The sequence below is a fragment of the Tauraco erythrolophus genome, chromosome 9 (genome assembly GCF_009769465.1).
Source record: "Tauraco erythrolophus isolate bTauEry1 chromosome 9, bTauEry1.pri, whole genome shotgun sequence".
NCBI lineage: Eukaryota > Metazoa > Chordata > Aves > Musophagiformes > Musophagidae > Tauraco > Tauraco erythrolophus.
The window spans coordinates 2,782,280-2,809,939 of NC_141473.1; the positions used below are offsets into that span (position 1 = coordinate 2,782,280).

The 27,660-nt window shown below is 42.3% G+C and overlaps 1 protein-coding gene across 2 annotated transcripts in view; it reads right to left on the minus strand.

The window, feature by feature from the left end:
* Positions 1-1,191: 1,191 nt before the first annotated feature.
* Positions 1,192-27,660, minus strand: part of PTPRE (protein tyrosine phosphatase receptor type E) — a 40,581-nt gene continuing 14,112 nt past the window's right edge. Inside the window, exons 5-19 of one of the 2 annotated variants that reach the window (XM_086617037.1) lie at positions 25,446-25,536; positions 24,182-24,258; positions 24,026-24,062; positions 23,309-23,406; positions 21,753-21,872; positions 20,007-20,167; positions 16,993-17,128; positions 16,430-16,579; positions 14,172-14,265; positions 13,246-13,322; positions 12,160-12,294; positions 11,324-11,449; positions 9,114-9,274; positions 2,708-2,843; positions 1,192-1,266 (exon numbers count right to left, since the gene is read on the minus strand). In XM_086617037.1, coding sequence (XP_086473163.1) covers positions 1,192-1,266; positions 2,708-2,843; positions 9,114-9,274; positions 11,324-11,449; positions 12,160-12,294; positions 13,246-13,322; positions 14,172-14,265; positions 16,430-16,579; positions 16,993-17,128; positions 20,007-20,167; positions 21,753-21,872; positions 23,309-23,406; positions 24,026-24,062; positions 24,182-24,258; positions 25,446-25,536 — 1,674 coding nt within the window. The remainder of the gene's footprint in view (positions 1,267-2,707; positions 2,844-9,113; positions 9,275-11,323; positions 11,450-12,159; positions 12,295-13,245; positions 13,323-14,171; positions 14,266-16,429; positions 16,580-16,992; positions 17,129-20,006; positions 20,168-21,752; positions 21,873-23,308; positions 23,407-24,025; positions 24,063-24,181; positions 24,259-25,445; positions 25,537-27,660) is intronic. The other variant, XM_086617036.1, reaches the window with a different exon arrangement.

The window sequence follows — 27,660 nt, forward strand, 5'->3', positions numbered from 1 at the left end:
GTACTTTCATGAAAAATATATCTATCTACACAATCATATACCCCTTTTAGATAAAGGAATCATTCCTTTTTTGATAATATATATGGGAGGGGAAGAAGGTAGAGAAGCTTTTTGCTACAATGCTTAATGTTGCTAGCATCACACTGTTAGTAAAACATTTTTTTTGAAATTTTAGCAACTACTGTTAAGTATTCTGTTGAGTTGAATCAAGGAATGAGTTCATCTTCATCTCTTCCACCTGGCCTCGAAGAAGTGGGAAATTATGCACATGTATACAGAGAAGCTTTATATCAATTTCTGACAATGGTTATAAAGCCTCTACAAGTAGACAAATTCAGGTGCTGCAAAATATACTCTTCTGATATGCAAAATAGTCTCAAAATAGTGGTAAACTCACATTATTGTCTTTCTAAATTGATTTAAGCTGGTGTAACATTTAGGAAAGAACAAAATAAATGGACTTTGAAAGCTATATTAAATCAAAAATCAAAATCTGTATTTATACTGATTATATCTTATTGACAGTAAGACTCAAAAGAGAACTGCCATCAAGCTGGAGGTTCTTAAAAACAGACTTTAAAAGCAGCTATATTTTTCAGTAATAATTATATTATTACACATGAAGGGTCATATTCTGATACCTTTATCATTAATAGCACTTCACTCGAACAGTCTCCTTGCCTTCAGTGAGACTATCTGTGAAATAAATCACAAGTCAGCACGAGCAGGTTATCAGAATGTGTCCCCGAAATAAAACATCTATTTTCATAGTGAAGAAAGGTTTATGGCCAAAACATGGTTCATTTAAATATATGTACCACAATTCACTTTTTTTTTTTTTTTGGTATGAAATGAAAATCACCTGCGTAAAGTTTCAAGAATTGGGAGATAACGTTATTGATAAATATTTATAAGTGGAAAAATTCAAAGAAATAGACCCTCAAGAATTAATTTACTGTTATTTAGAATAAAGATTTCTATACCATCTCATAGTGATATACTGTATATGAACATTATACTTCGCTTTAGAAGATATTTATATTTAAGAAATAACTTTATACAGCAAATGCAACTTTCAGAGCAAACACAAGGTCGTATTTACAGTAAAGTCAACAATCAAAATGACATGGAATAAATTAACAGAATATACAACTATTTATAGAGACAAATTAAAAAATAAGGCAGGAATTTTCATTTGAAATTAGCATAATCCGAAAATATGTCGATGAAATCTTGTACCACTCTGTAGCAGAATTCATACTGTTCCTGAAAAACAATAAAAAAAGTTATCAAAATGTGTTTTGGTTGCCTTGTATAAATACATTGGAGAAAATCATACTTATGCAAATCCTGGTGGTAAATGCAACACGTTCCCACTTGGACCATTACCTGGACCAGTAGCTTAGGACTGCATTTTTATTTATGTATTTATTTTTTAGAAGAAAAGCGATGGTACCTTGTGGCTCATCAGTTACAATGATTTCTTTAAGCTTTCTAGGTGACAGTTCTTAAAACTAATCAATCCTTAGACCTGTCTTCTCATTTAAATTAAGCAGCTCATGGTACCTGGCTCACACTGAGGCAGTAACTCCTCCTGCACCTTCCCCAGGGAGCCCAGCTCTGGAACTGGGCTCCATCTCCTGAGCTCGGCACCACAAACAGACAATATACCCTCTGACTATGTCACTATCAATGTATAGAACATCAAAAACCCTCTACATTCATCTGTCTGGAACGGAGCTCCCCTTGCAGTGGCCGTCTGCAATGGATTTACCCACTGCCTACGTTAGCCCGCTGGCATCCCGAAGGTGGGACATATCCTGATCCTCCAGGCATGCTGATATGCCTTCAACAGGATTTACTGGATTACAAAATCTGTAACAACACTGATAATAAATGGAACTGGCATCCAAATTCACTCATGCTGGAAAGCAGAGTTTAGCAGAAGCCTTTCCGTGGGCTCAGCTGGGAATATCCATGGCAATTACACCCTTAACTAACGTTATTAAATCGCAGAGCCAGAACACCAAAAGAAATATTTCAGCCTTCTCTCAGCATGACTGTGGATAATCCAACTCTACTTCAACCCCTTTCTTCCTATCTGTACTATGGAGAAAACATCTACCTGAAAAAGGTGGTTTGAGGTAATTGTTTCCAAAGAAGTTTCAAATCACAGAGTGGCAGCTGCTATCAAAATACAAAATATCAGCATTTTTATATATTGTCCAAAAGCATATCTCTCAAAAAAATTTTTTTAATGCTTATCCAACAGGGAAAAGTGTCTGGACTAAGCTTCACACATTACTTGTAGATGACTTTACACAAGTTAAAGACATTTCTCCCTTTCAGTTATCAACTGCACGCCAATTTAAGCCCAGACATTTTAAAGTAAGAAAGAACAACAACTGATATATAACTTAAAAGGCATTTACTTCATATTTTGTCACCAGCAACACTCAAAAGATTTTAGTTTAACTGTCTCCACTTCCTAGAAGACACAGAATGTTTAGCCAGGTTATATTTTTAGAAATGCTATAAAAAAAAAATCGGTAAAAATATAGATTTCTGCTAATACTTTGTATGTACACAGCCACCATACATAATTTATTTCAACCTGCAAAAAAAAAAAAATCCTTTGTACTCCTCCCACGAGCGTATTTACAAACATCCATCCTTTGACAAGGACCTGGATTGTTAAATATCATACCAGTGTTTGCACCATATGTGGCCTTTGCAGTCTTAAGCTCTTCACAGCTTGAAATACATCTAAGAGCCCTTCAGCCTTCACTCGTTCCAGAATATTGCTGAGTGCTATGAACGTACCGGTTCTTCCAGCGCCAGCACTGCAACGGAAACACATCTGCTTAACATGGATAAAAGTGTTACAAGAGAATCAGAGAATCACAGAACGGTTTGGGTTGGAAGGGACCTCCAAGATCATCTAGTTTCAACCCCCCTGCCATGGGCAGGGACACCCTCCACTACACCAGGTTGCCCAAAGCCTCATCCAACCTGGCCTTGAACACTTCCAGGGATGGGGCAGCTACAACTTCTCTGGGCAACCTGTGCCAGTGCCTCAGCACCCTCAGAGTGGAAAATTTCTTCCTTATCTCTAATCTAAATCTCCCCTCTTTCAGTTTAAAGCCATCACCCCTTGTCCTATCACTACACGCCCTTGTAAAAAGCCCCTCTCCAGCTTTCCTGTAGGCCCTCTTTAGGCACTGGAAGGCTGCTGGAAGGTCTCCCCGGAGCCTTCTCTTCTCCAGGCTGAACAGCCCCAACTCTCTCAGCCTGTCTCCATAGCAGAGATGCTCCAGCCCTCAGATCATCTTCGTGGCCTCCTCTGGACTCGCTCCAGCAGCTCCATGTCCTTCCTGTGTTGGGGACCCCAGAGCTGAACGCAGTACTGCAGGTGGGGTCTCAGGAGAGCAAAATACTACTATTAGTCAACTTCTATTCAGGTTTTTTTTGGTGTTTGTTTTTTTTTTTTGTGGTGTTTTTTTTTTGTGTGCTTAGTTTGTCACCTCAGCCAGAGTGGATGGAATAACTCGGAGCCAGGCTGGAACCCACAAAGGCTCGTTACCGACAGCTTCTCCCACGCAACTGGGAGATCCTGAGCCGGCTGCGGCAGCACGTGGACGCCCTCCACCAAAGTCTGAGGCCCAAATAACGAACTGGCAAAGCTGCTACCTCAAACCTGCGTTCATCTTCAGCAAAGACAACTTTTGGTGCTCCCAGGTTTTACTCTTGATGGGGCAGAACACAACCTTCGGACTTTCAGTTGCAAAACTTGATTATAACGCAAAGAAGCGCTGGGCGATCAAACCCACGGTTTTCTATTAGGTTGGGATTTATACTTGTGCATGGTGGGCAGATACAAAAGCATTATTATAATTATTATTACTTCAAAACAATTTGATAGAAAATGTCCTATCCAACTGTAATGAGTTTAATGACTCTCACGATCTAAGCCATTTCTCAGACAGATCTACTGATGTGAGGACAAACTAAAGCAACGCGACACACGAGGCTATGCTACATACAAGAAACTAAAAAATTGACTGTTCTGCCTCTATCTTGACTACAAAAAACAAACTAACATACTCCCAAGTACCTGTAGTTTCTTTTGTTTCAGTACGTTTGACTCAATATTTGTCCTTGTATCTGTTTCAGATCATGATTCCGTGGAACCAAAAATATATTTCAGTAACTGCTACCTGATTTATTATGCCTAACTTCCAGAGCCAAAAAAAGAAACTTAAAAAAAGACTGCTTTCTCTCTCCTAATCACGTTAATTAAGGACTATTTGACACCAACAAAACAGTGGCTGTGCACTGGAACCCTGACAGCTTTGATAGGGAATAGTTACTAAAACCAGGATGGGATTGGGAAATTGGCAACGAACGGTACAACGGAGCGGAAAATTCACTGGATCACTGAATAAGCATAAACACAAAATACTTTATTACATTTTAAATTTTCATGTGTTTTAATCATAAGTAGCTGAACTGTAATCACATGTCATTGCTTCTACCTTATTTCTATCGAATAGAAAAAAAATCTATGATTCTATGAATATGAAAAATTCTATGAATTCTATGATTCTATCAAATACAAAAAAATCTGATAAGCATAAGCCTTATGAAAAGATTAAGTGCAAATGCATGTATCCTCAGCTGGGTGCATTAAAAGTCTCACTGGAGGAAACATGAACAGGTACGATGTATTAGATGTGTTGTTCCCTTTAGACATTTACTTTTATCGGATTAAAGACAAATCCAAAACCTAAAAGGGTTCAGATTTATTTGTAATTACTAATCTCCAGTAGCCATCTGTGGTTTCCAGAGCCATCCCTGAATAATGCATTTTGGAAGAGGTCTACAACTATCATAAGATGAGGACGTGAAGATCTAAAGTAAACCTGTACACACACATCATCACACGCGTTGCTTCTTCATTTATGCCTAGAAGAGGCAGATAATGCCAGACTCACTCTCTTCTGAAAACATGCTTTTAGCAAATCCTTAAAGCCAATATATTTATTTTTTTTTTAGATTAATTTAAGAATTTTTTAGTACAGATGCATGGAAATCTAAACTGCATTTAAAATGCAGGAGAAAATATGTATTTTCTCATGGGAACACAGCACTACTCTTTGCATACTCGCTTCTCTTTCTGCAATGCCCTTTAAAAAAAAAACTTAAGAAAGATAACTTTTAAATTTGACTCAAACTTTATTTCTTGAGACAGGGAGTTCAGGTTTCAAACAGATTGGCTTTGAATTCTGTTGGCAACTCAGAATTACTGTTGGCAACAGTTCTATTGGCAATCTTCTAAATTACTTAGGTTATGTCTTGATTCTACTTAATTATCTTTTTTAGCAGCTCCTTAAACTGTTCTTAAACAGTTGGAAAAAATGAGAAGTTTTCAAAAGTTCATGTGAACGCTCTGAAAAATCAGTCTTAGACTTGAAATGTGTTTACTTATTCATAAAGTTACATTCATTTACATTATTTGAAGACTCAAGTATGACTTCACAGAGAGGTTCAAGGAACTCAAAAGCTGTGATGTTCAGGCTGTCCAAGTAGGGGCAGGAGAGAATTATCAGCATTAAAAATCCTAGAATACATTGTGTGGTTTGGGTTTTATTTTCTTGTTTAATCATGCCAAATGATTAAGCTAAGGCTTCAGAGAGGCTGCAGGTCTAAAAGCCTGGAAAAGTCGAAGCAACAAATATCTCGGATAGTTCTTACGCATCTAATCTGTGCACATCAAAGACATCAGTTACTTTTACCTCTTATTTTATTGGCCAGAACTCCAGGCTATTTTACCCAAATTAATTGAAGAATCATAGAATGTTTGGGTTGGAAGGAACCTTCAAGATCATCCAGTTCCAAACCCCCTGCCATGGGCAGGAACACCCTCCACTACACCAGGATGCCCAAAGCCCCATCCAACCTGGCCTTGAACACTTCCAGGGATGGGGCAGCCACAGCTTCTCTGGGCAACCTGTGCCAGTGCCTCACCACCCTCAGAGGGAAGAATTTCTTCCTTAGGTCTAATCAAATATCTAATATCTTATCTAATCTAATATCTTCTATCTAATCAAATATATAATGATAATCTTATCAATCAGAATTTTAACTCCCCAGCAATAAAAAAAAAGGCGGTTGTTAAAATTGCAGAACCAAACACAAAATGTCATCATCGCCATCGCGTGCAGAACCCACAGTCCCCCTGGGGAAAATGTATGAATACAGCAAAGAGCAAAACAGTTCTGAAGCAAGGAGGAGAAAGTTTTAGCAAGCAATACGCATCGGTACAAGACCATGTCCCAAAACACGAATAAATCCCAGTCCTGGCTCAAGCTCCCTGGACCTCTGCTTCAACAGTGCATGAAAACGCAGGTGACACTGCAGACAGGCAGCCACAAACCATCATACTCAGACTGAGATGGCACCTTTGAAACTCAAACCACAGCAAAATAAAAGCCAGTGTACGCTGCAGAGAACCGCTGTATTACGCCCATTCCTATTTCTAACTCCAGTAGCAAGCAGACAGGTTCTCCTATCGAAACATTTCCAAATGGTCAGTGAGTCTACTTCCCTGTAGATGGTGCTGCAAGAACAATTTCAGTGTCACAAAAATAAATACAGTACTTTTTTTTTTTTTTTTTTCAGAAGAAAACATAACCAGGTACTCATTCAAACCCAGATGGATTATTCTTTGAAAGGTGGGAAAAATCCAGAAGCAGCATCGTGTTATCTAGCTCCCAGATAAAAGGCTGGAGCAGCTTATCCATGCCATAGGGAGTCATAGGGGGGTTGGTCACCGAGTGGGTGCCAAGCATTGCTCAGGACTGGGATCACAGACAGGTAGAGAAAATATCATAGTTAATCAACCAGATGTTTTTAGATATAGAGATGTCAGGAACCTGACCTCCATCTATTGCTAAAAGACAACCATGGTCCAGCAAAATTAGTTTATCTTGTACAACATGCCCAAGGGGGAAAGATTTAAAAAGCCAGTGTTTAGCATGAATTAAATAATTGATTTTGAGGGTAGAGAAGAAACAATTATTACTTTTTTATGTTGTGGTTGAGCCTGTGAGCTTCAACCACAAGAGAGACTACACTGTAGGAGCTCTTAGGTGGACACAGCAGAGATGTGGCCCCTGAAAACTCTCCTGCTGGGTAAGGAGCAGATGGGAGTTGGTCAGTGCATCGCCCAGAACAGGTCCAAGCTCTCCAAGCAGTAAAGAGGCTCATGGCAAAGGGTGACCTCTTCAGATTAATAACTTCTTACATAAAAAAAAAAACAGACCAAAACCTAAGAACTTCTCTTCTGAAGGCTCTGGAACCCTTCTGACCCTGTCCCTGTGTACTGTGAACTTGACTTTGTATTGACCAGAAGGCAGAAGAAGCTTTATTGATTTACAAAGATTAAAATACTTCAAAAGCAAAGTACGATTTATGAATTAGAAAAGGCAGAATACTAGTTTTTTAAAATCAGCAGATGTAGTACAGAAAGGAAAAAGACAAATTAAAAAGGCTGACAAAAAAAAAACATTCTCTGAAAAATATCATTTGAAAAAAGAGTGGAAAAGCCCAATATATACCTTTAAAAAAAAAAAAAAGCAATAAAAAAAGTACAGTTCAAAAAAAAACCCCAAAAAGTGAAAAACTGGCACAGGACAGATAGATTCTAGTTCTCACGTACCACGTCACACACAAGCTACCTCTCACCATTAACATAAACATCATTTTCCCTGTCCTCCCAGCTCTTGCATCTGCTTCCAAGGACAAGAATACATTTTGCCTTGTGCTTAGATCAGGGATGTATTTTATTCTCCTGATAGTTTGTGAAAGCCAACAGCATTTGGATCCCAGGAGAACACTGGAGCACCGTGTGGGTGGGGTGCATTACACACCACCCCAATAAACCTACAGCTTTGCTTCCCTGATCCCTGCGCTTCGCAAAACTCAGGTGCAAGGCTGCAACTCCACAAATTAGGAACACACACACACTTGTTTAATTCCAGCCATTAAGGATATCGTTAAGGCACTCACTTTGCTCACGTAGCAAAAGAGAAGCCATAAATCCTTAATGCAATCCTAGTGTTTTCTTTTTTTTTTTCTTCCATCTTTTTCTCCTATTTCTTAATTTCTATTTATTTTTTAAGTGATGTCGTCTACTCCCTTACAAAGAAAAACTGCTGTAAAAGCAACTAGAGCGGGGACCTCGACAGGCTGGAGAGATGGGCCTGTGAGAACCTCATGAAGTTCAACAAGGCCAAGTGCAAGGTCCTGCATGTGGGTCGGGGCAATCCCAAGAACAAGTACAGGCTGGGCAGAGAATGGATCAAGAGCAGCCCTGAGGAGAAGGACTTCGGGGTGCTGGTGGGTGAGAAGCTCAACATGAGCCGGCACCGTGCGCTGGCAGCCCAGAAAGCCACCCGTGTCCTGGGCTGCATCCAAAGCAGCGTGGGCAGCAGGGTGAGGGAGGGGATTCTGCCCCTCTGCTCTGATCTCCTGAGACCCCACCTGGAATACTGTGTTCTGCTCTGGAGTCTCCAACACAAGAAGGACGTGGAGCTGCTGGAGCGGGTCCAGAGGAGGCCACAAAAATGATCCGAGGGCTGGAGCACCTCTGCTCTGGAGACAGGCTGAGAGAGTTGGGGCTGTTCAGCCTGGAGAAGAGAAGGCTCCGGGAAGACCTTCCAGCAGCCTTCCAGTACTTAAAGGGGGCCTACAGGAAAGCTGGAGAGGGACTTTTTACAAGGGCATGGAGTGATAGGACAAGAGGCAATGGATTTAAACTGAAAGAGGGGAGGTTAAGATTAGATCTAAGGAAGAAATTTTTCCCTCTGAGGGTGGTGAGGCACTGGACCAGGTTGCCCAGAGAAGCTGTGGATGCCCCATCCCTGGCAGTGTTCAAGGCCAGGCTGGATGGGGCTTTGAGCAACCTGGTGTAGCGGAGGGTGTCCCTGCCCATGGCAGGGGGGTTGGAACTGGATGATCTTTGAGGTCCCTTCCAACCCAAAACAGTCTACGATTCTATAAAAAGCAAGCGGGTTCCTTAGCTAATGGTGGGGAGAAGAGGCAAGTCTTACCTGCAGTGCACCGTAATCGGGTGATTGCCTGTTTGCTGCTGCTGCTTTTGGACAGCTGCAATCAGGTCGATCATCCCTTTTCCTTCGGCAGGAATCCCAATTTCTGGCCACCCGTGGAAGTGGAACTGCCGAACGAGCCTGCTTTGCTTCTCCTGGTTACCCTGCGTGCAGGAAAACACCACGTTTATCCAGCTGTTACTTCAAAATCAAAACACACTTCTTACCTTAAACATTTCTAGCACAAATTTTGCACCGCTATAGTGGAGGGAGCTGTATGTATGTATATATGGGGGGCTAGCTCCCCATATATGCATATGTATATATGGGGGCTAGCTCATAATATATTGGAAATGTAGACTCAACAGCTTTGTTCTAAATTCCCCGACAATTATCCTGATAATTTACCCTCATAATTTTCCTTTTCATTTGCACAGCTGCTTCACCTGGGCAGTACTAAGGAGACACTTAGAGATTATTTGTCCTGAGCACCCCTGGGTGAAAGCTCCCAGCGTGCACGGGCCCCACGCAAAGTGCCACTGGAACAACTCAACTCATGAAACACACTCGGCTTTGCACAACACTACTTGGAAACTTAACCATTATTTGCCTTGCCTTGATGCTTGCTGATTAAAAGCACACCAAAAGTTCCAGTTAGCAGTTAGCTCTAGACTGGTTTAGGTCTCAAAAGGCTCTTTAACTAGCCTGAAATTTTGGGTTGCTGCTTCCCATGACTGCATTATAACAGCGTATGGATGCAACATTCATATTCTGGCAATATTATTACATATCAACTGATATGTAATATTACATATCATTAGTCTTCCAGTACATGAAGGGGGCCTACAGGAAAGCTGGTGAGGGACTTTTTACACGGGTGTGTGGTGACAGGACAAGGGGCGATGGCTTTAAACTGAAAGGGAGATTGAGATTGGATATAAGGAAGAAATTTTTTACTTTGAGGGTGGTGGGGCACTGGAACAGGTTGTCCAGAGAAGCTGTGGCTGCCCCATCCCTGGCAGTGTTCAAGGCCAGGTTGGATGGGGCTTTGAGCAACCTGGTGTAGTGGAGGGTGTCCCTGCCCATGGCAGGGGGTTTGGAACTAGATGATCTTTGAGGTTTCTTCCAAACTAAACCATTCTATGATTCTATGAACTCTTGCAAGCCATGGGTTGTTGAGAACACCAGGTCTCTGCTGATGCTAGGTGCTGTCAGCATGTCCCACCATAATGGACATCTGGTGAACAAGTTTGGTGGGAAGTCTCAAGACACTATTTTGTACTGGAAGCCTGGAAGATGTCAGAATTATGAGGAAAAAGGGTTGGTCAGTCCTTCCTCCCAGCTCTGCAGGAGATCTTTTAACATAATATTGCTTCAAATGTCATTGAGGTAGTGTAGCTGGACTCAGGCACAACACAAAAGTTAATCAGATTTCTTTGATCTGCAGCAGCAAACACTTCTAACAATCCTGGATCATACTGCAAAGCCATTGCTGTTTGGCTATCACCTACAATGTTGTTACTTGAGCTTTAAATACTTTTGCTTTGCATGTGTCAACTATCTAAGTGCATAAATTATATGCAATGTAGAAAGTAGTTAAAGGAATTATATTCTTAACTGCCAGGAATTTTTTTTTTTTCCAAAAAGAGCAATGCAAATCAGATCCTAAAGAAATGATGCAGTGAGGAGATGCATGCCCTAAAGATCAAAACTTGGTTTTGAGTAGATCATGCCTGTAGCAGGGCAACACAATGGAAGAGCTGCAGAGGTAAGTACATGTGCTGTTAAAATGCTTCACAGGATTTAAAAATATGGAACCAAATGTTCTTTTATAGATATGTGGGAGATGGGAGGAAATACAAGAATAACAGCAACAAAACATTAAAAAACTCCCAAAACAAACAAACAACCACCAAAAAAAACCCAAACCAAACCAACCAACCAAACAAAAAAACACAAAAAAACCCTAAAAAACTGCACACCCCACTTTGATCAAGGACATGTTTTACTGACCAGAATTTTCATGGGCTTTTAAGCAAAAATGTTTCATATAAGCTGTGACTTGACTGATACAATGCTGGATTCCGATTAACCACATTTATCTTTAGATAGAAATTCCAGCATTTAAGTTACACAATCATATTTGTAAATGCCTTTAAATAATAAAAAAAAAAAAAACAACAAAACCCTGTCATCTAATTTAAAACCATTACCTGATTGTATGTAACTACGAAGTCCCTTACGCTTATGGCATCTAAGAGACTGTCATTCTTTATTTCCACGGTAATCTCTCCGTGAGTCACGGAGCCCTCCGATGGCCAATACTGGCAGCACTTTTCCTGCAAAATTAAGAGAGAATTGTAAACGTTCCTTGAAATTTTTTCCAGTTATCTACATCGTCCTGAACCTCTGATCTAGGATATGACATACAATGTAATAAACGTGTTCTAAACACTTGGTAATGAAAAGGCTAATAACTAAGAATCCCGTAATAAAATAGTTCTGTAATATAAATCATGAAGATGAGAAGGGCTTTGGTGTCACAGATGGCAAATACTGTTTTAAAACAGATCGGAATAAAAGAACAATAACTCCTGGAAGCAATGCAGTGTTGTTAAAGAGACTCCCAAACCACTACCAAAAAAATAAAATAAAATTCACAGCACAAACATCCTGCCCCATCCCTGGAAGTGTTCAAGGCCAGGTTGGATGGGGCTTTAGGCAACCTGGAGTAGTGGAGGGTGTCCCTGCCCATGGCAGGGGGTTGGAACTAGGTGATCTTTGAGGTCCCTTCCAACCCAAACCATTCTGTGATTCTATAATTTTCAGTGGTTTTTTGGTGGGGTTTCTGACAATTCAAGCAAAAGCACCAACATTGTCCCACACCAAACACTGAAGCAAGTGCTCATTCTAGGAAAGGCAAAAAAAATCTCTCATCACTATAATTTGTAGGCAACAAATCATCTGTCTAATATGATTTGTTAATTATTAATTAATTATATTAACGCTCATGTTTCACAGCTGTTAACAGCAGCTGCGGGACACGTACCTGCTCCCGCTCCTGGACTTCTGTGAGCATCACGATGGTGTGGCACTTCCACTCCCACACCATCCGCCAGAAATCCTCCACCGTGTGCGGCAGCGGGCCCTGGGTGGCGATGAAGTAATCCTTCTGGCGATAGCCCTGCGGAGGGAGACCACGACCCGCTCATGTCGCGACACGTGAGTACAAGTGAGGGGGGGACAGAGAGGTCACCACTCAAACTGGTGCTTCCCGTCAGCCCCGCTGTGATGGGTACTGCAGATCTGGTGACACTGAGCCCACCCAAATTTTGCTCTTTGCCAGAAACGCAGGAAAAGATCCCCCAAATTCACAATCCTGAGTTGTATTTTAAGACTTTTTACAGCCGTGGCTGAAGGAATGAAATTGTGCAGGAACAGGTAACCGAAAGGATTTCCCGACGAGAGTATCACAGCTGCAGCTATTGGCTTTGCCACAGAAATAACATTTAACTCAGTTTGTGAGCTACAGTTCTATTTATGTACTGATGGATGTGGTCTTCACAGCTGCAGTATCCACAATCCTCCACCACTAATGGGGTTTTACTTCTTAAGGATCTAATTAATTCTCATATTTAAATAAAAACAAGACAGGGTGGAAGGTGTTGCCCAGATTCCAAGAGGAATCTGGGAACCAAGTTAGGAATTAATGCAGGTCTGGGTTTACCCAGGCTCCCAAACACTAAGACAGCTTTTCCTCATGCTAAATATGGACTTTTTTTTTCCCCCTTTCCTCAGAACAGCACATATTTACATCTGTTAACCTGAACGCAGATAATGAAACTGTTGGATGTTCTATAGCTAATTTGTTTCGCTGTCTCTTTTTCAGAATTCAATAAAACCCTGAGTTTATCAATCTAACAACAAGAAGAACGTTTAAATTGCACAACCATTTAAACTGAAATTGAAAACACCAGATAAGAAACGTATTTGGAAATTCTCATAAGCCAAATCCAAACAAAAAAAGCTAATATTCTTTGCAAGCCAAGTTGACTGTGTCTCTTTAAAAACACTTATCAGCAACAGCAAAATATTTGACTTGCAGTTTAAATACATGGAAAGTTTTTATACGTACATCTATGAAGGAGGCATTGATGTAGTCTGTGTACTCTTGCCCTCTTTTCATTGATAGAATCACTCTGTTAAAATCATCTGAAAAAAAAAAAAAGTCTAGTCTTACTTTTGCTAACTGTACCTTGACATTCTAACTGTACTATGACAGGAGTGAAAGACCAAAACCAACAAAATCTTTTATCTAAAAACCAAAGAGTGTCTCAAAGATCTTATCCAGGACTTAGTAAGTGCGTGGAGGAGGGTGCTGGTTTTTCCATTCACACAGGATATGGCCAGCAAGGTCTCAAAACTTTCATTTTCCGGTGCAGACATGACCATGCTGCTCCAGACTGTGCAAGGAATCACTCAGAAACTACGTTTGTTTAAGAGGTGAAACTGCCAAATCATTTCATTCAGCCCTGAAAAATATCTGATCGTAAGATATTTTACGTTGATGAAGCGAAAAACAATTCATTAAATTGTTTGCAGACACTTTACAAGGGCATTGCACTTTGTAAGGAGAGGATAGAGCTGTTTGTGTCAGTTTTCTGTTCTCTAGAATCTTCAGAGCAGACATGCCTGCAGAGAGGACAGCAAAACCAAGGGGACAGCTAACAGAAACACCAAAAAAAAAAAGTGTTGTAGCTAAAAATGAAGCAAAACCAAAAAATCCACCACTTTGGACAGCACATTTCAATTGAAAGCATTTCAATTTTACTAGCAGAGAAGTTAAAACTTCTTCTCTTTAAGAAATACGCAGTAACTATTTGCAGAATTCCTGTTTCCAAATCCAAGCAGGAGCTCTACTCTCCAGTTATCCCAACAGAGCTGTATCTGGTACGACCTGTGTTGTCACCAACACGTAGATACAGGGTGTACTCACAACAGCCTTAGGATAATTGGGGATTTCTAGCACTCGGTTCTATATGTGAGAAGTTGTTCTCTTACACGGGATGATCTGGATGACTCGAGCTTTCTTCATGTTTGCTGGGAGATTGCCAGTCCTCATGTTTTCTTTCATGATCCGAACGTTCGTTAACTTCTGTAATTAAACACACAAAGGAGGGTGAGAACTCACCAGAACAGAAGTGGTTCTCGCTCACCATATTTTGAGCCATATCCTCACCATTGCCTCTTCATCGGGTGCAAAACCGCAACGCGGCCAAAGCCAGACTGGCTTTTTGTCCTGGCTATAAAAACGAAGTAAGAATAAGAGTCATGGAGTTTTTTCATGCTGATAAATATCTAGAGAATCTGAACATGCTCCCAAGGTGCATCAGGAAAGTTTATGGGCTGCAAAACGACAGTCGATTTTAACATTTTGGGTCTGTTTGTTGTTCGGTTGCTTTTTTTTTTTTTTTAAGACGCTTTTGGGCAGTCTGAGCGTGGCTTTCCGAAGTACAGAGTACCCATTCCCCTTGAAAAGTTCTAAGTTTTTAAACTTTGACATATAGTTTCACAAAATTAGGCGCTTTTGAAAATACTTTGTAATAAAAAGGTCTGCGTACCATTTTATGGAATTAGTTTCATTTTTTTTCGTTCCAGCCTTTACGTAAGCAGCAGCAGACTGACCACCAGTTACCTCCAGCAGTAACAGGCTTTCATTTCCACATTGTTCTCAAATACTGAAAAAAAATCCTTTTTATAGAGAATATTAAAACTCTGGTCCTTTAGTCCTGGCCCGTGCTCTCCCTGCGGCACAGCACCCTGTCTCTGGCATAACAAGGCTGCACGAGTTTAGGGACGGTGCACCAAATCCTGCAACTTAGCTCTACACATTTTTGAGCTTTTGCTGGTGAAGGGACCAAAATTCTTTATAATTTATGCAGTTTGTGCTGACAGCATTCCCAGGACACAGAAGACAAACACTGCTCTTGCCTCAACAGTCTTTTTTATAATATAGATTACACATCTGCAAGATTGTGCAAGATAACTGTGCAACAATAACAGACTGCTTCTGCTGGGGTGGGACTTACCAGATAACTATCATTTCAGCAACTATTTAATATAAATTCAATTTAAATGAAAATTAATTTGATTTTTGAACTGCAAGCAGATTTCCAGGCATGTATTTGCCAGGTACTGAGTTTCAGGAGCATGTTTCAACTCCAGTAAAACCTCTAGTACCAGCAACAAACTACTGACAAGAAACCCCCACCTCTGAGAAATCCTTTTTCAGATGCTCTGTGACACTGGGTTCAGTAGACTTCATGCCAGAGACTCTCACACTGGCCACAACCTAACTCTACTCTGGTTTTGGGGTAGGTGGGCTCTGTGCTCCTGAGCCATCCAAACACTTTTCAGAAAACACGGCAGAACTAAACATTGCTCTCTGCACTTTAATGCAGTCTTGCTGGCACAGTGGAAAACTAACTTAGGCATTCTAGAAAAAGTAGAATACTCAGTGTTTTTACTTGGTTCCTTCCCTCAGACAGACCAATACTTTTGAATTTTGAACTTGTTGCTGTATCATCAGACTTATTTTTACGTCATTTTCTTTTCCCAGTACTCGATTTCTGATTAAATTAATCCTCTAAAGGAAAGAGAGAAGTCCAGTTAAGATGCATATGTCATTTAATGCTTTAGACCTATATACAGAATAAACATTTTAGCATAGCAAAAGTCAGAGAAAAGTCCTAACTATTTCTTCAGGACAATAAAGTCTTTTTTAAACAACAATCACAAACAGCCAGCGTGGCTGCTTTCTGCATTTGGGGTTTCTCCACTAAATAGAAATGGGTTTTTTTTTGTTGTTTTCTTTCCTGACAGGTCAGGATATTCAGCACAAGATGTAGAAATCCTCTGCAATTCTCTCTGCCCTCAGTCATCATCGAGTTAACAACCCTGTTGAGATGCAGATTAGGTGCCTGGAATCCAGCTCCCTCTTCCAGCATTATCTGATCTGGCATCTAGTACCAGACCAAAAGAATAATCCCGTTTTTCTTTTATAAGCAAACAGAAAGCATATAGGAAAAGGTCTGTAAAACGAGGTCGGCTTTGAATGAGCCTCTGCAGAACAGGATGTTGAGCAAAGCCCCACTCACCCACCCCGCAGGACCCATTCACAGCAAGCACCAAATAAAACAAGCTGTTCCGTTTTGATGGACCTTTTCTTTTAAGGTTACACTTTCCTGCTTCTGAAGTATCTTTTGGGCTTAAATGTTTCCATGCCTGGAAACCCTACAGCAAAGGACTTCCATACTTACTTTAAATTCTTCTTCTAGCCCTATTTTGACAAGGTTTGGCGCCGCGTTGTGTGACGTTTGTAGATGTTTTTCTAAGGATGACACATCTAGCTCCGTGTCACCGTAGAGGTAGTATTCAAGTAAGGCTTGATAAATGAAGGAGTATTGCATCTGGAACCAACAAAAACCAGCCATGTAAGTACACTGCAAAGCAAGGAAGTGGGACTGTGAATTCTGGTGCTTCCATCTATTTAATTTGGTCTACAATCTTTGGATTGTCAAAATATACCTTAAGCTAAAACAGAGTTTGCCTGTTACATCTCTTACATTCTCTAAAATTCCACTCTCTTGTGCATGGGGAAACATGGACATGGTACCTAAAGACAACGTGTTTACGGTGGTCTTCACATGCCTCTGTCTTCTTCCCCAACCCCATCCTTCTTACTGGGCTTTGTTCATTTTCCACTTATCCATGTGTGCAACAGAAAGAGACACACTGGGATGCACATCAGAGTGGAAATACAGAAACATACTCTTCTTGGACCATGAAAAGTTGCCATTTCAGCCCACTGAAGTTCACTTACGTCAGTCTGAACCATCTGCGGACGCTGATTCCGGATTCTTGAAACAAACTCAAAAACATCGACTTTCTGTTCCGCGTGCATCATGTCTATGATGGCATCTATAACGATGAACGTGCCTGTGCGACCCACACCAGCGCTGGAAAAGGAAACCAAACCAAACAAAAACCTCTATGGAATTACCAAGTCTGCAGGAATTGCTACAGCAATGACATGGGGAGAACTCGTGCTGTTTATACTGGACTGAAATGCTGTGAAAAACCAAATTTACTTACTTTTTTATTTTAGCAACGACAGCAACAAAAAGAGGTCTAAGTTTTTAATGTAAAAAGTCACCTCTTAACAGCTCGGAAATTATAAGATCAAAATTACATTAGAAAAGAACTTTGGAAAAAAATTCTGCTTGACCAGGTATAATAACTCAGTCTAAGATGAAATTGCAATTTTTTTTTTTTTCTTAATTTTTGCTCTTTTCTGCAGGGTTGCTGTCACATGCCGATCAGATTACAGTTACTTGTTACAAGTCAGGCCCTGAGCAACCTGATCTAGTTGGAGATATCCCTGTTCCTTGCAGGGGGGTTGGACTAGATGGCCTTTGAAGGTCCCTTCCAGCCCTAACCATTCTATGATTCTATGATTCTAAGTTTTACACTTCCCACCTGCCATCCCGAATTCCGTGGGGTTTTTTTATCTATATATCCTTCAACAGCCACGCGAGGGAGCACGAGCACCAGAAATTCCAGCACTCCCGCGATTTTCAGCTCTTCCTTTCAGAGGAAGAGGGCATGGCATCCTGTGCTGGGCAGCAATAGCTCTCCTTTAACCTTCTGTGAGCTTTTTTTCACCCAGCGACTGCTGTCGTGTCCACAAACACCTTCTGAAACACGACAAAACACTCTCCCCCCATCCGCCTGCGCCCAAAGATACAGAGCGATTTTCAGCCAGGAAATGTCAGACTTTAAAACCAAGAAAAAAAAAAAAAATATTGCATGCATAAATGGCTTAGTTCATACGCACACATACATACTTGTAACAGCAAACACCCCATGAAACCAAAGCCCCCAAGCCCTCCTATTCCAGAGGTCCGGAGTGATGACTGAGATGAGCAGACCCATGGGGTACCACGGCCCTCCACCAAAATTTCACACAACTTCTTCACGGCCAACGAGCCCACTATAACCTTCTGCCTCCAAATCCCTTTGCCTTTCATCGTGGGCTTGGCAGGCTCTCCTCGACCAGTCACATCCCACTCCAGCGCTCCCACCGCCGCTCCCCTCGGCCCCTCTGTGGCCACTGACCACCGGCCACCACAGCTTCCACCCCCACGGTGGCCAAGACTCCCTGCCCTCTGGCTTCCTCTCATTCAGGTTTGACCTTAACCTGCTCTAGAGTATCCCTTACTCAGCTATTCCTCAATGTAACTCCAAAAAAAAAATGTATTTCTGAAAACCTCTGGAAAAAAGAATTAGCAGAAAATCCTGCCTCCCCCCACACCTCGTTTTATCTGCTCTTCTTTACTTCCAAATGCTAAATCAGTGTTTTATTAGCAGTTTTTGAGCAGCTTTTGTCAGAATGACTGGGTGATACTTTTATAAAGGCTCACTAAAAACGGACCGTTACTCACTATCGATGAGTTTCCCTTTCCTTTTTTCAACAATTCGATAGTGTCATATCCTGAACCGTAACGGAAATTAAGTGTCACCTCTCTTGTTATTTATTTCTAACGCAGGCTGAAGTACTGCACTAGCCCCAGCACTGACACATAATGGTGTAACTGTGTTCAGTTGGACCATTATATTTAAATCCTTACAGATTTTTATTAATGTATTTTATATTTCCTTTATTTTGTCTCTACTTCTGCTGATTAAAGGAAGTACAGAATTTCCTGCTGGGGCAAAATAAAGCTCAAGCCCAGTACGAGTTTCCACAAACACACGGCAAAAGGCTACAAAAATAGGGGGTTTCTCAAAGGAAAGACTATGTGAGACTACTAAAATGTTCTTTTTCCAAATAACGCTTTTCCTTAGGCCTCTTCCGTTTGACACTTGGGAGAGAAGAAGAATCCCAGCAAGGCAAGATCCGGATGGAAATGAAGGAACTAAAAGGCTGCCTTGGTGAAGACAAACACACTCTTTTTCAATAGTACACACTTCAAGGACTCTGGGAGAGTATTCCTAGATGTCCAACACGAGCAAAAGAAAAAGAAACAAATACACAAATCCACAACCATTTCCTTAAAAACAACACTCGGAAAGACAAAGCCGCTATTCTTTTCTCTTTATTCTAACCTCGCTATGATAATTGCTCCTGAAAAGACACTTCTTGCTCAGCTGTGAGCTTACAGTTGCTATAGAGATTGCAATTACTCTTTTAAAACTGATCTGGAGTTTGTTTGCGCTTTCATTATCATCAGATTCCAAACAGTTTAGCAGGAGCCTTTAATAGCAGGAAGTTCACGTGTGCGTGACCGAAGGAGTGGGAATATGTTCAGTATTGGTATGGAGCACGTTTTTAAAATTGCAGCATTTAAGTCTCTTCAATGCAAGTCTGTATTCAGAATTTTCTAGGCGCTGAGTAGCTAATTTACGTAGCAAACTGCAATTTGATTGTGGGAGAAGTGGGGGATGAATTCTCCGAGGAGCGTTTAGTGGCAAAGGTTGCAGATTTGTATGACAAGTCTGTTTTTCTGACAAAGAACACATTTATCCCAAACACTGGGTATCACTCATGGATAAAAAAAAAAAAACAAAAAAACCAAACAAAAAACCCAAAACAACTTCTGTTTGAGTATTGAAGTGACAGCAAAGAGATCTTTTGAGATTGTTTCTTCCTTGGGCTTTCAAAGAGCTCAGCATATTATTGCCCTTTACACATATAAAAATGTAAGTAAATGTATACATACATACACACACAAAAAAACTTCATCGCCTATCAACAAAAGATGAACATTTACCCTTGATATTCTACGTGTAACTCCAGGCCAGGCTAAGAGGATGGCTCGAAGAGCACGTACATACCTACAGTGAACCACAATTGGTCCAGCATGGGCAGGATTCAACGTTTTGACTTTTTTCAGGAATTTCAGCATCCCGATAGGCGTGAAAGGCACCCCGAAATCAGGCCAGCTGGTAAAGTGAAGCTGCGTAACGAGCCTCGGAGCTTTGCAACCGTCATGAAGCTGCAAGGAATACACAGGCTCTGACATTTCATTTTTCATGCAAAGATTTATAAACAAACTGCTCTGGTTACTTATGACTTTAATTCCTGCAACACTCAGAGCCTGACTCAAGGATTTGAAGTTTACAGTGTACGTAAAATACAAACGCAGAGTAAAATTACTATATATTATTAAAAGGCACCTTTGCAGAGAAAACTGGAACAATCCCAGGATAGGACTGCGAAGAGTGAGACTCATAATTTATGTTAATAATGGATCAAATCCTAACTCCTTTTTCACTTACAAAAACTTCACACTTCTTTTAGCTGCCTCAGATGAAACACACAAAACTCAGCCCAAACATTCAGGATCTGTATCTCGGTGAGATGCCAAACACCAGCTTTTGCCAAGTCTTGTATGAATGATGAAAGAAGGGCTGCACCTCCAACGGCCAACCACTGAGAGGTTAATGAGCTGAACTACTCTTCAAGAATAAAGCAGAAGATACTACAGAGCTCAGCATCATCTCCTCTGCATCACCAACCACAACAGATCCTAAAGGTTAGAGCTTTGAGTCTGTTGTCTGTTTGTCTCATGAGTTTTGAGTCTCTTGGCCAGGGTCAAGGCCGTTTCTTCCAAACTGGAGAAAGCCAACTGGTTTCCTAAGGTTACCCAGTCTCCATCAACGGATAACCAAATCCTCCTAACACGTACTCAGCAGCCATCAACAAGTGAAAGGCAGCCGAGTCCGTTCACAAACTTTCCAACCCTTCAGCTTATCACCTCTGCACCATTACTCCTTTCTCGTTCTGCCTTCTGAGCAGAGTTTCTCTGAGCGTTCTTTATCAGCGATCGCTGGTCATCCCAAAGCGACCTGCACGCTCCACCAGCAGAGACTGCTCCACAGTTCAGGATCTGTAACCCACGCTGAATTAATCCACCCATCTTTGGAAGGGTTCTGAGCTCTCCATGTACTTCTACACAGCGATACGTGGTTTACCCCCTCTCACCAGCCCATATTGTCCTCAATCTGAATTCGACGGTCATCGCATTACAAACACAGCAGCCCTCCCCTTAGGGGTGAGGATCTCTACCAATTTGCTCCTGTACAAGGCTACACACTGTGGACAAGAGTAAAGTCATCCTCACCATCTCTCTGGTGATCTAGAGCTTTAACTTGTGCCAGAGGTCCCGGATAGAATAGAAATCAAGCTGATGCTGACGTTGGCCAACTCATAGCCACAGACTACCCCAAACACCCAAACATATCCAAATTCACTCATTTATTTCTCTATGCAATTTGTCCCCAAAAAGGTCAAGACACTGCTCCTGTGTTCCCTCCCTGACAGTCACAAGGAACGACTTTCTGTGGCCCTTGGCTACGGGCAAGAAGAAATCTAGCAGAACCCCTTGTGATCCATGAAACGGCAGCAGACACTGCGTGTGCCGAGCTCGGTCACCTGCCGGGGAGAGGTGCTGCACGTTCCTCGGTTTGCAAACACCTTTACCTAATAACCCAGATTTCTTTTAAGCCAATAGCTGACACTGCAACGATTTGCTTTCAAAATCAAAGCAAAAACCCAACGAGAGCATTATTGTAACTCACCGACTGCACGCAGAACTTGCGGATGGTGTAGTCCACCAGAACTATGCAGTCTTCCACTGACACGCGGATATTTCCGTAAGTCCAGCACCCTTGGTCGGGCCAATACTGGTAACATTTTTCCTGTACAAACGTACAGTCAGTTTTAGAACACTGAGTCTGTTTTCATTGTTGGTCACTCAGGAAGCAATGAAGTTATTTGAAAATCGCGTAACGCATATGAGCAAGCAAAGTTTCTCACCTGGCACGATACGGCTTTAACACTTTGCTAGTGCTATTGATGCTTAAATATATGCAGGGGAGGTGAGAAGAGCTTTGAAGTTGGTTTTTAACCCAGCCAGACCTGAACAGCTTTTGGTTTGGTTTGTTTTTTCTGTTAGGGGGTACCTAACTGCGGGGACTGGGATGTCTTGACTCAAACTTTAGGTGTAGTCAATGAGAAATGCAAGGCAGTCCTCCTTTGGAGTCATCAGGAACATCCAGATTTAACAGTTCTGGCTTCTCTTACTGGGAATGGGCTCTTCTTATGGACTGCCTTGGCTGTTGGAGCTTCATCAAGCAACACTACTATTGCAGTAAAATAATGCAGAAGTACCCCCATGAAGAGGCAGACAAGGAACGCTCGTTCCCGTAACCATGGTGAGCTGACAGTATCTGAATTATCTTTTCATTATTGTAAAAAAATGCACAAAATGAGCACGAAGGCCAACTTTCACACAGTGATACGGCACATCATGTGTCACAAGTGCGTCCTCATCTCCCTCCCAAGGCCAACTGTTGCTGCCTGTGCCCATATTTCCCCATTGGCAGGAGAGCTTGTCTTTAGGGGACAAGAAAAGTCCAGTTCTCCAGCAGTGGGTGGATTCTGCCTCCTCCCTCTCCTCACTCCCACAGCCCCTGAGGAAACAAGGTTTTTACCTAGGGCATACATTTTTGAGGACTTTACGAAGAGGAATAGGGAGACAGGAAGGAACAGCATCGCTTTCATGAGAAAGAAGTGTTGTTTTTTTAGTTGTTATGTGCATGTGCCAGAAAGAATTCTGAAACCCAACTCTCAGAAAAATGAATAAAGTTTTTATCTTCATTTCTAACCAAACCCACCCACAAGCGCAGCCTTACGCTGCAATAAAAACACAGGCACGAGAATTGGCCTTTGGCTGTGGGCTGCACAGGACAAAATCATAGAATCACGGAATGGTTTGGGTTGGAAGGGACCTCAAAGATCATCCAGTTCCAACCCCCGTGCCACAGGCAGGGACACCCTCCCCTACACCAGGTTGCCCAAAGCCCCATCCAACCTGGCCTTGAACACTGCCAGGGATGAGGTAGCCACTAATCACTAACCATCCACAAACCAGCTATCAGATTTTTTCCCTTGAGATCTGCGCACGTAACTTTATTTTGGAAATTAAAACTACCTTTATGAGCAGAAACGCAGATGTGCAAAGAGGGAGTGGAGAAGGAAGTGGTCGAAAAGGACTGGCCAGAGGCTGAGCAGCCACAACTGCTTTTGAAGCACGCTCTCAGAGACATCCCAGAGCAAACTGAAAGCTCTTTACCTCTTTTCTCTCTTTCAGGTTGGTTAACATGACGATAACGGCCGACTTCTGCTCCCATATCATCCTCCAGAAATCATTAACTGTCTCTTGCTTCGGTCCTGCACACAGAACACAGCTCTGCTCGAGAGGGGTGATGGAGACCAGCACAGACACCCCCTGCACGCTGGGTGCCCACCCACACCCATGTTTACTACAGACTGCTCAGGTTTTGACAATAACACATATTTCTTAAAAAAAAAAAAAAAAAAAAATCCTATTTTACACAATCATGTGCACTCAGATCTACATTTCCAGCAGATACCTCCTCTCTTGGAATATTATTAATGCTCTTTTAAGCAGGCTATGGCAGGAGCATCGTTCAGGATTTGTGCTTTGCAGCTCTCCCCCGTGCCAAGCTATTTTCTGTAGTGGGATGGCTTAGATGGGATGGATTGTCAGGAAACATCATTTTTCAAATGCCCAGGAAGTTGATGAAAAAAGAGAGAAGCGAAGCGGAGGTGGAGGGGGGAAGGCGAGTCTCCTCGCCCCGAGCGGTGTCTGTGGATCTAAAGGCAGTGGGTTACCCCACACTCACTTTAATTGCATTTAAACTGTCACCTCTCAATCCCACCTCACATTTGGCCACAATCTGCAGCAGAAAATAACCTTTAAAACACGCCTAAAATTAAATACGTTCAGCCATAAGATGCACAGAATAGAGAAGTGAGAATAAATTACCTTGTGCTGCTATGAATTTATTCTTTTCTTTATAACCCTACGGAAATAAATATCATGGCAGTTAGAAGATGAAATGGCAATGCATGCTAGCAGAAAAATAATTTTTTTTTTCACAAAGTTAGCAGTTTGGCTAAGAGTGGACAAGTGTCAACTTACATCTATATATGACGCATTAATGTAGTCCGAAGGTGGGACTCCATCGATTTGGGTCAAAATCACTCTGGAATGATCATCTGGAAGAAAACACATTACAAGCACATTTGCATGTTAGTCAATCTGAAATATGATACTTCCTCGCAAGCGGGAGGCCAGGCTAAGCGTACACTGCCCCAACCAGCCATCTCCCATATGGAGTCACAGAATGGTTTGGGTTGGAAGGGACCTCAAAGATCACCTCGCTCCAACTCCCCTGCCATGGGCAGGGACACCCTCCACTACACCAGGTTGCCGAAAGCCTCATCCAACCTGGCCTTGAACACTTCCAGGGATGGAGCAGCCACAACTTCTCTGGGCAACCTGTTCCAGTACCTCACCACCCTCAATGTAAAGAATTTCTTTCTTATATCTAACCTAAACCTGCCCTCTTTCAGTTTAAATCCATTGCCCCTTGTCCTGTCACTACACGCCCTTGTAAAAAGTCCTTCTCCAGCTTTCCTGTAGCCCCTTTAGGTACTGGAAGGCTGCAATAAGATCACCCCAGAGCCTTCTCTTCTCCAGGCTGAAGAGCCCCAACTCTCTCAGCCTGTCTCCATAGCAGAGGTGCTCCAGCCCTCGGATCATCTTCGTGGCCTCCTCTGGACAGCAGCTCCATGTCCTTCTGATGTTGGGGACCCCAGAGCTGAACTCAGCACTGCACAGGGGAGTCTCACCCGAGCAGAGGGGCAGAATTCCCTTCCTCGACCTGCTGCCCACGCTGCTTTGAATGCAGCCCAGGTCACTGTTGGCTTTCTGGGCTGAAAGCTCCTAGCTCCTAGTTCTCATCCAGAAGCCTCCTCCACAAATGTCTTGCTTTGCTCTCATACCTGCAGGTCACCAGGACTGCAGCTCTACAAAACTGGAAGCCCAAAATTTGCCATGTTTGATTGCCCAAAACTAAGCTGAGACACTGACATATCCACTTGCCACAGTGTAATTTGGTAGAACCCCATGAGAGCCAATGCTTTATAGCGCAGCAACTCATAACTGCCACAGAAAAACCTACCAGGAGAAGATCAATACTCAAGACACACCACCGAACAGACAGGTTTTGCACATACAATGTATGAAAAAAATTTGCGACCAGCGAAATTATATCACTTGAGTAATAATATAATTATAATTATTATATAATTAAAGTAATTACTTAATTAACGAACACTGCTACCAGCGTGCTCAGTGCCGGAGTTAATTGTCTGATTTAAAAGAAAAGGTGATGTCTTACATGGCAGGATGTTAGGATATCTGTTTTTGTCCCTGTTTTCTTCCTTATTTGCCATTTCAAATGTTCCTTGCACATATCCAGGTGTTAATGACTGAAAAAAAGAAAAGAAGATACAAAAGTCAATGTGTTAGAAAACAGCTAAGTCTTGATTGCACGTGGCTCGGGGAAAATCTGCATTTACACATATTGCCTTGCATCCAACAGAAGGAAACATTTTTTATTTTTTTTTGCAATAACTTTCATTACTCTAAAACAGGAAACCACGTCCTGGCAGATTTCACTACGGCGAACGAGTTCAGCAGTTTTGGAAAAATAAGTAATTTTTCCACCAGAGATGGCAGTTATTTAGAAATTCGTTCGACTCCGAGCCGCTGCCATAAGGCACCATCTGCCGCGGCGATTCACGGCGCCGTGACCCGGCTCCGCATCCGCGCCGCTCCCTCCGGCTCCGCTCCTGCAGCTACTTTTAGCAATACCAGTTGGTCCAACAACATAAACAGAGTTTGATTGGTAATAGCTCACTGCTAAGAACCCTAAACATCAAGTGTCTCGCCACAGGTGAGGGCCCAACGCTTGGCAGAAAGGGAGGAAGGAACAAAAAATAAATCCTCGTTTTTCTTCTGCTGAAAGTCGCTGTACGAGCGCAAGTCGAATTCTGCTAGGAATCAGCAAGATCTCAGATGGCAGATAAATTTAGTCAAGGTTAAAGAGAAAAAAAAGCACTTTTGCAGAGCAATCAAATGAAAGGAAAAAATGGAAAGGAAGAGGGTGAAGATAAGGAGGTGCCCGAGGTGGAGCCCATGGCAGAAGCTGCTAAGATGCCACCATGGGGGCCAAGTGGCCAAAGAGCCCGGGGCAGCGGGAGAGTTGGAAAAGGCTCAACAAGAGACACAGCTCGAGGCTCCTTCCCTGCAAATGGTGCAAAAAAGAGCAGAGTTTCATTAAGTTTCTTGTATTGAACTCCTAAAAAACCCAGAGTCAGCACGTTGAATCCCATCAACGTAAAATCTCAGCGGTTTGGGAACACACAACCACCTTCTCCCACCCTTCTTCTGCCCTCCACCTCCCACCACCCAGTCTGAATCACGTAGGGAAAGGGGAAAAATATGGTCAACAACCATACAGCTTAAAGCAACTATCCTCACTCGCCTGGCAGAGAGCAGGGCTTGGAACTTCCCCTAAAAACCAGCAATTTGTCTTGTCAGGGTGACACAGGATAAAGGGGGGAGGGGTGCAAGGAGGACTTCACCACCACCACAACGGAAACAGCAATGTGCATTTGTGGGTTTGGTTTTTTTTCTTTTTATCACCTAAACTTGTGAATACAATTAAAAGAAAGGAGAGAGAAGGTTAAAAAAGAGTTGAAAAAGAAAGCTTTTAGAACACTGCTTAATTCCTTATTCGAATGAAGCTCATGTTTATCCTAATTATATCAACTTACATATATATAATATAAATTTACAATTTATAAAACACAGAAGCTTAATTTATATTTTGCATTAAAATAAATAATTAGCACTTCAAACATGATTTCTTCAAACTTCATCAGGCAACAAATTCCCAATAAACAGTCATATAAGCTATAGAATCACTGAACAGTTTGGGTTGGAAGGGACCTCACAGACCATCCAGTTCCAACCCCCCTGCCATGGGCAGGGACACCCTCCGCTACACCAGGTTGCTCAAAGCCCCATCCAGCCTGGCCTTGAACACTTCCAGGGATGGGGCAGCCACAGCTTCTCTGGGCAACCTGTTCCAGTGCCTCACCACCCTCAGAGTAAAAAATTTCTTCCTTACATCTCCTCTAAATCTCCCCTCTTTCAGTTTAAAGCCATTGCCCCTTGTCCTGTCACTACACGCCCTTGTAAAAAGTCCCTCTCCAGCTTTCCTGTAGCCCCTTTAGGCACTGGAAAGCTGCTATAAGATCACCCCGGAGCCTTCTCTTCTCCAGGCTGAACAGCCCCAACTCTCTCAGCCTGTCTCCAGAGCAGAGGTGCTCCAACCTTCGGATCATCTTCGTGGCCTCCTCTGGCCCTGCTCCAACAGCTCCATGTCCTTCTTGTGTTGGAGACCCCAGAGCTGAACGCAGCACTGCAGGGGGGTCTCAGGAGATCAGAGCAGAGGGGCAGAATCCCCTCCCTCGCCCTGCTGCCCACGCTGCTTTGGATGTAGCCCAGGACACAGTTGGCTTTCTGGGCTGCCAGCGCACAGTGCC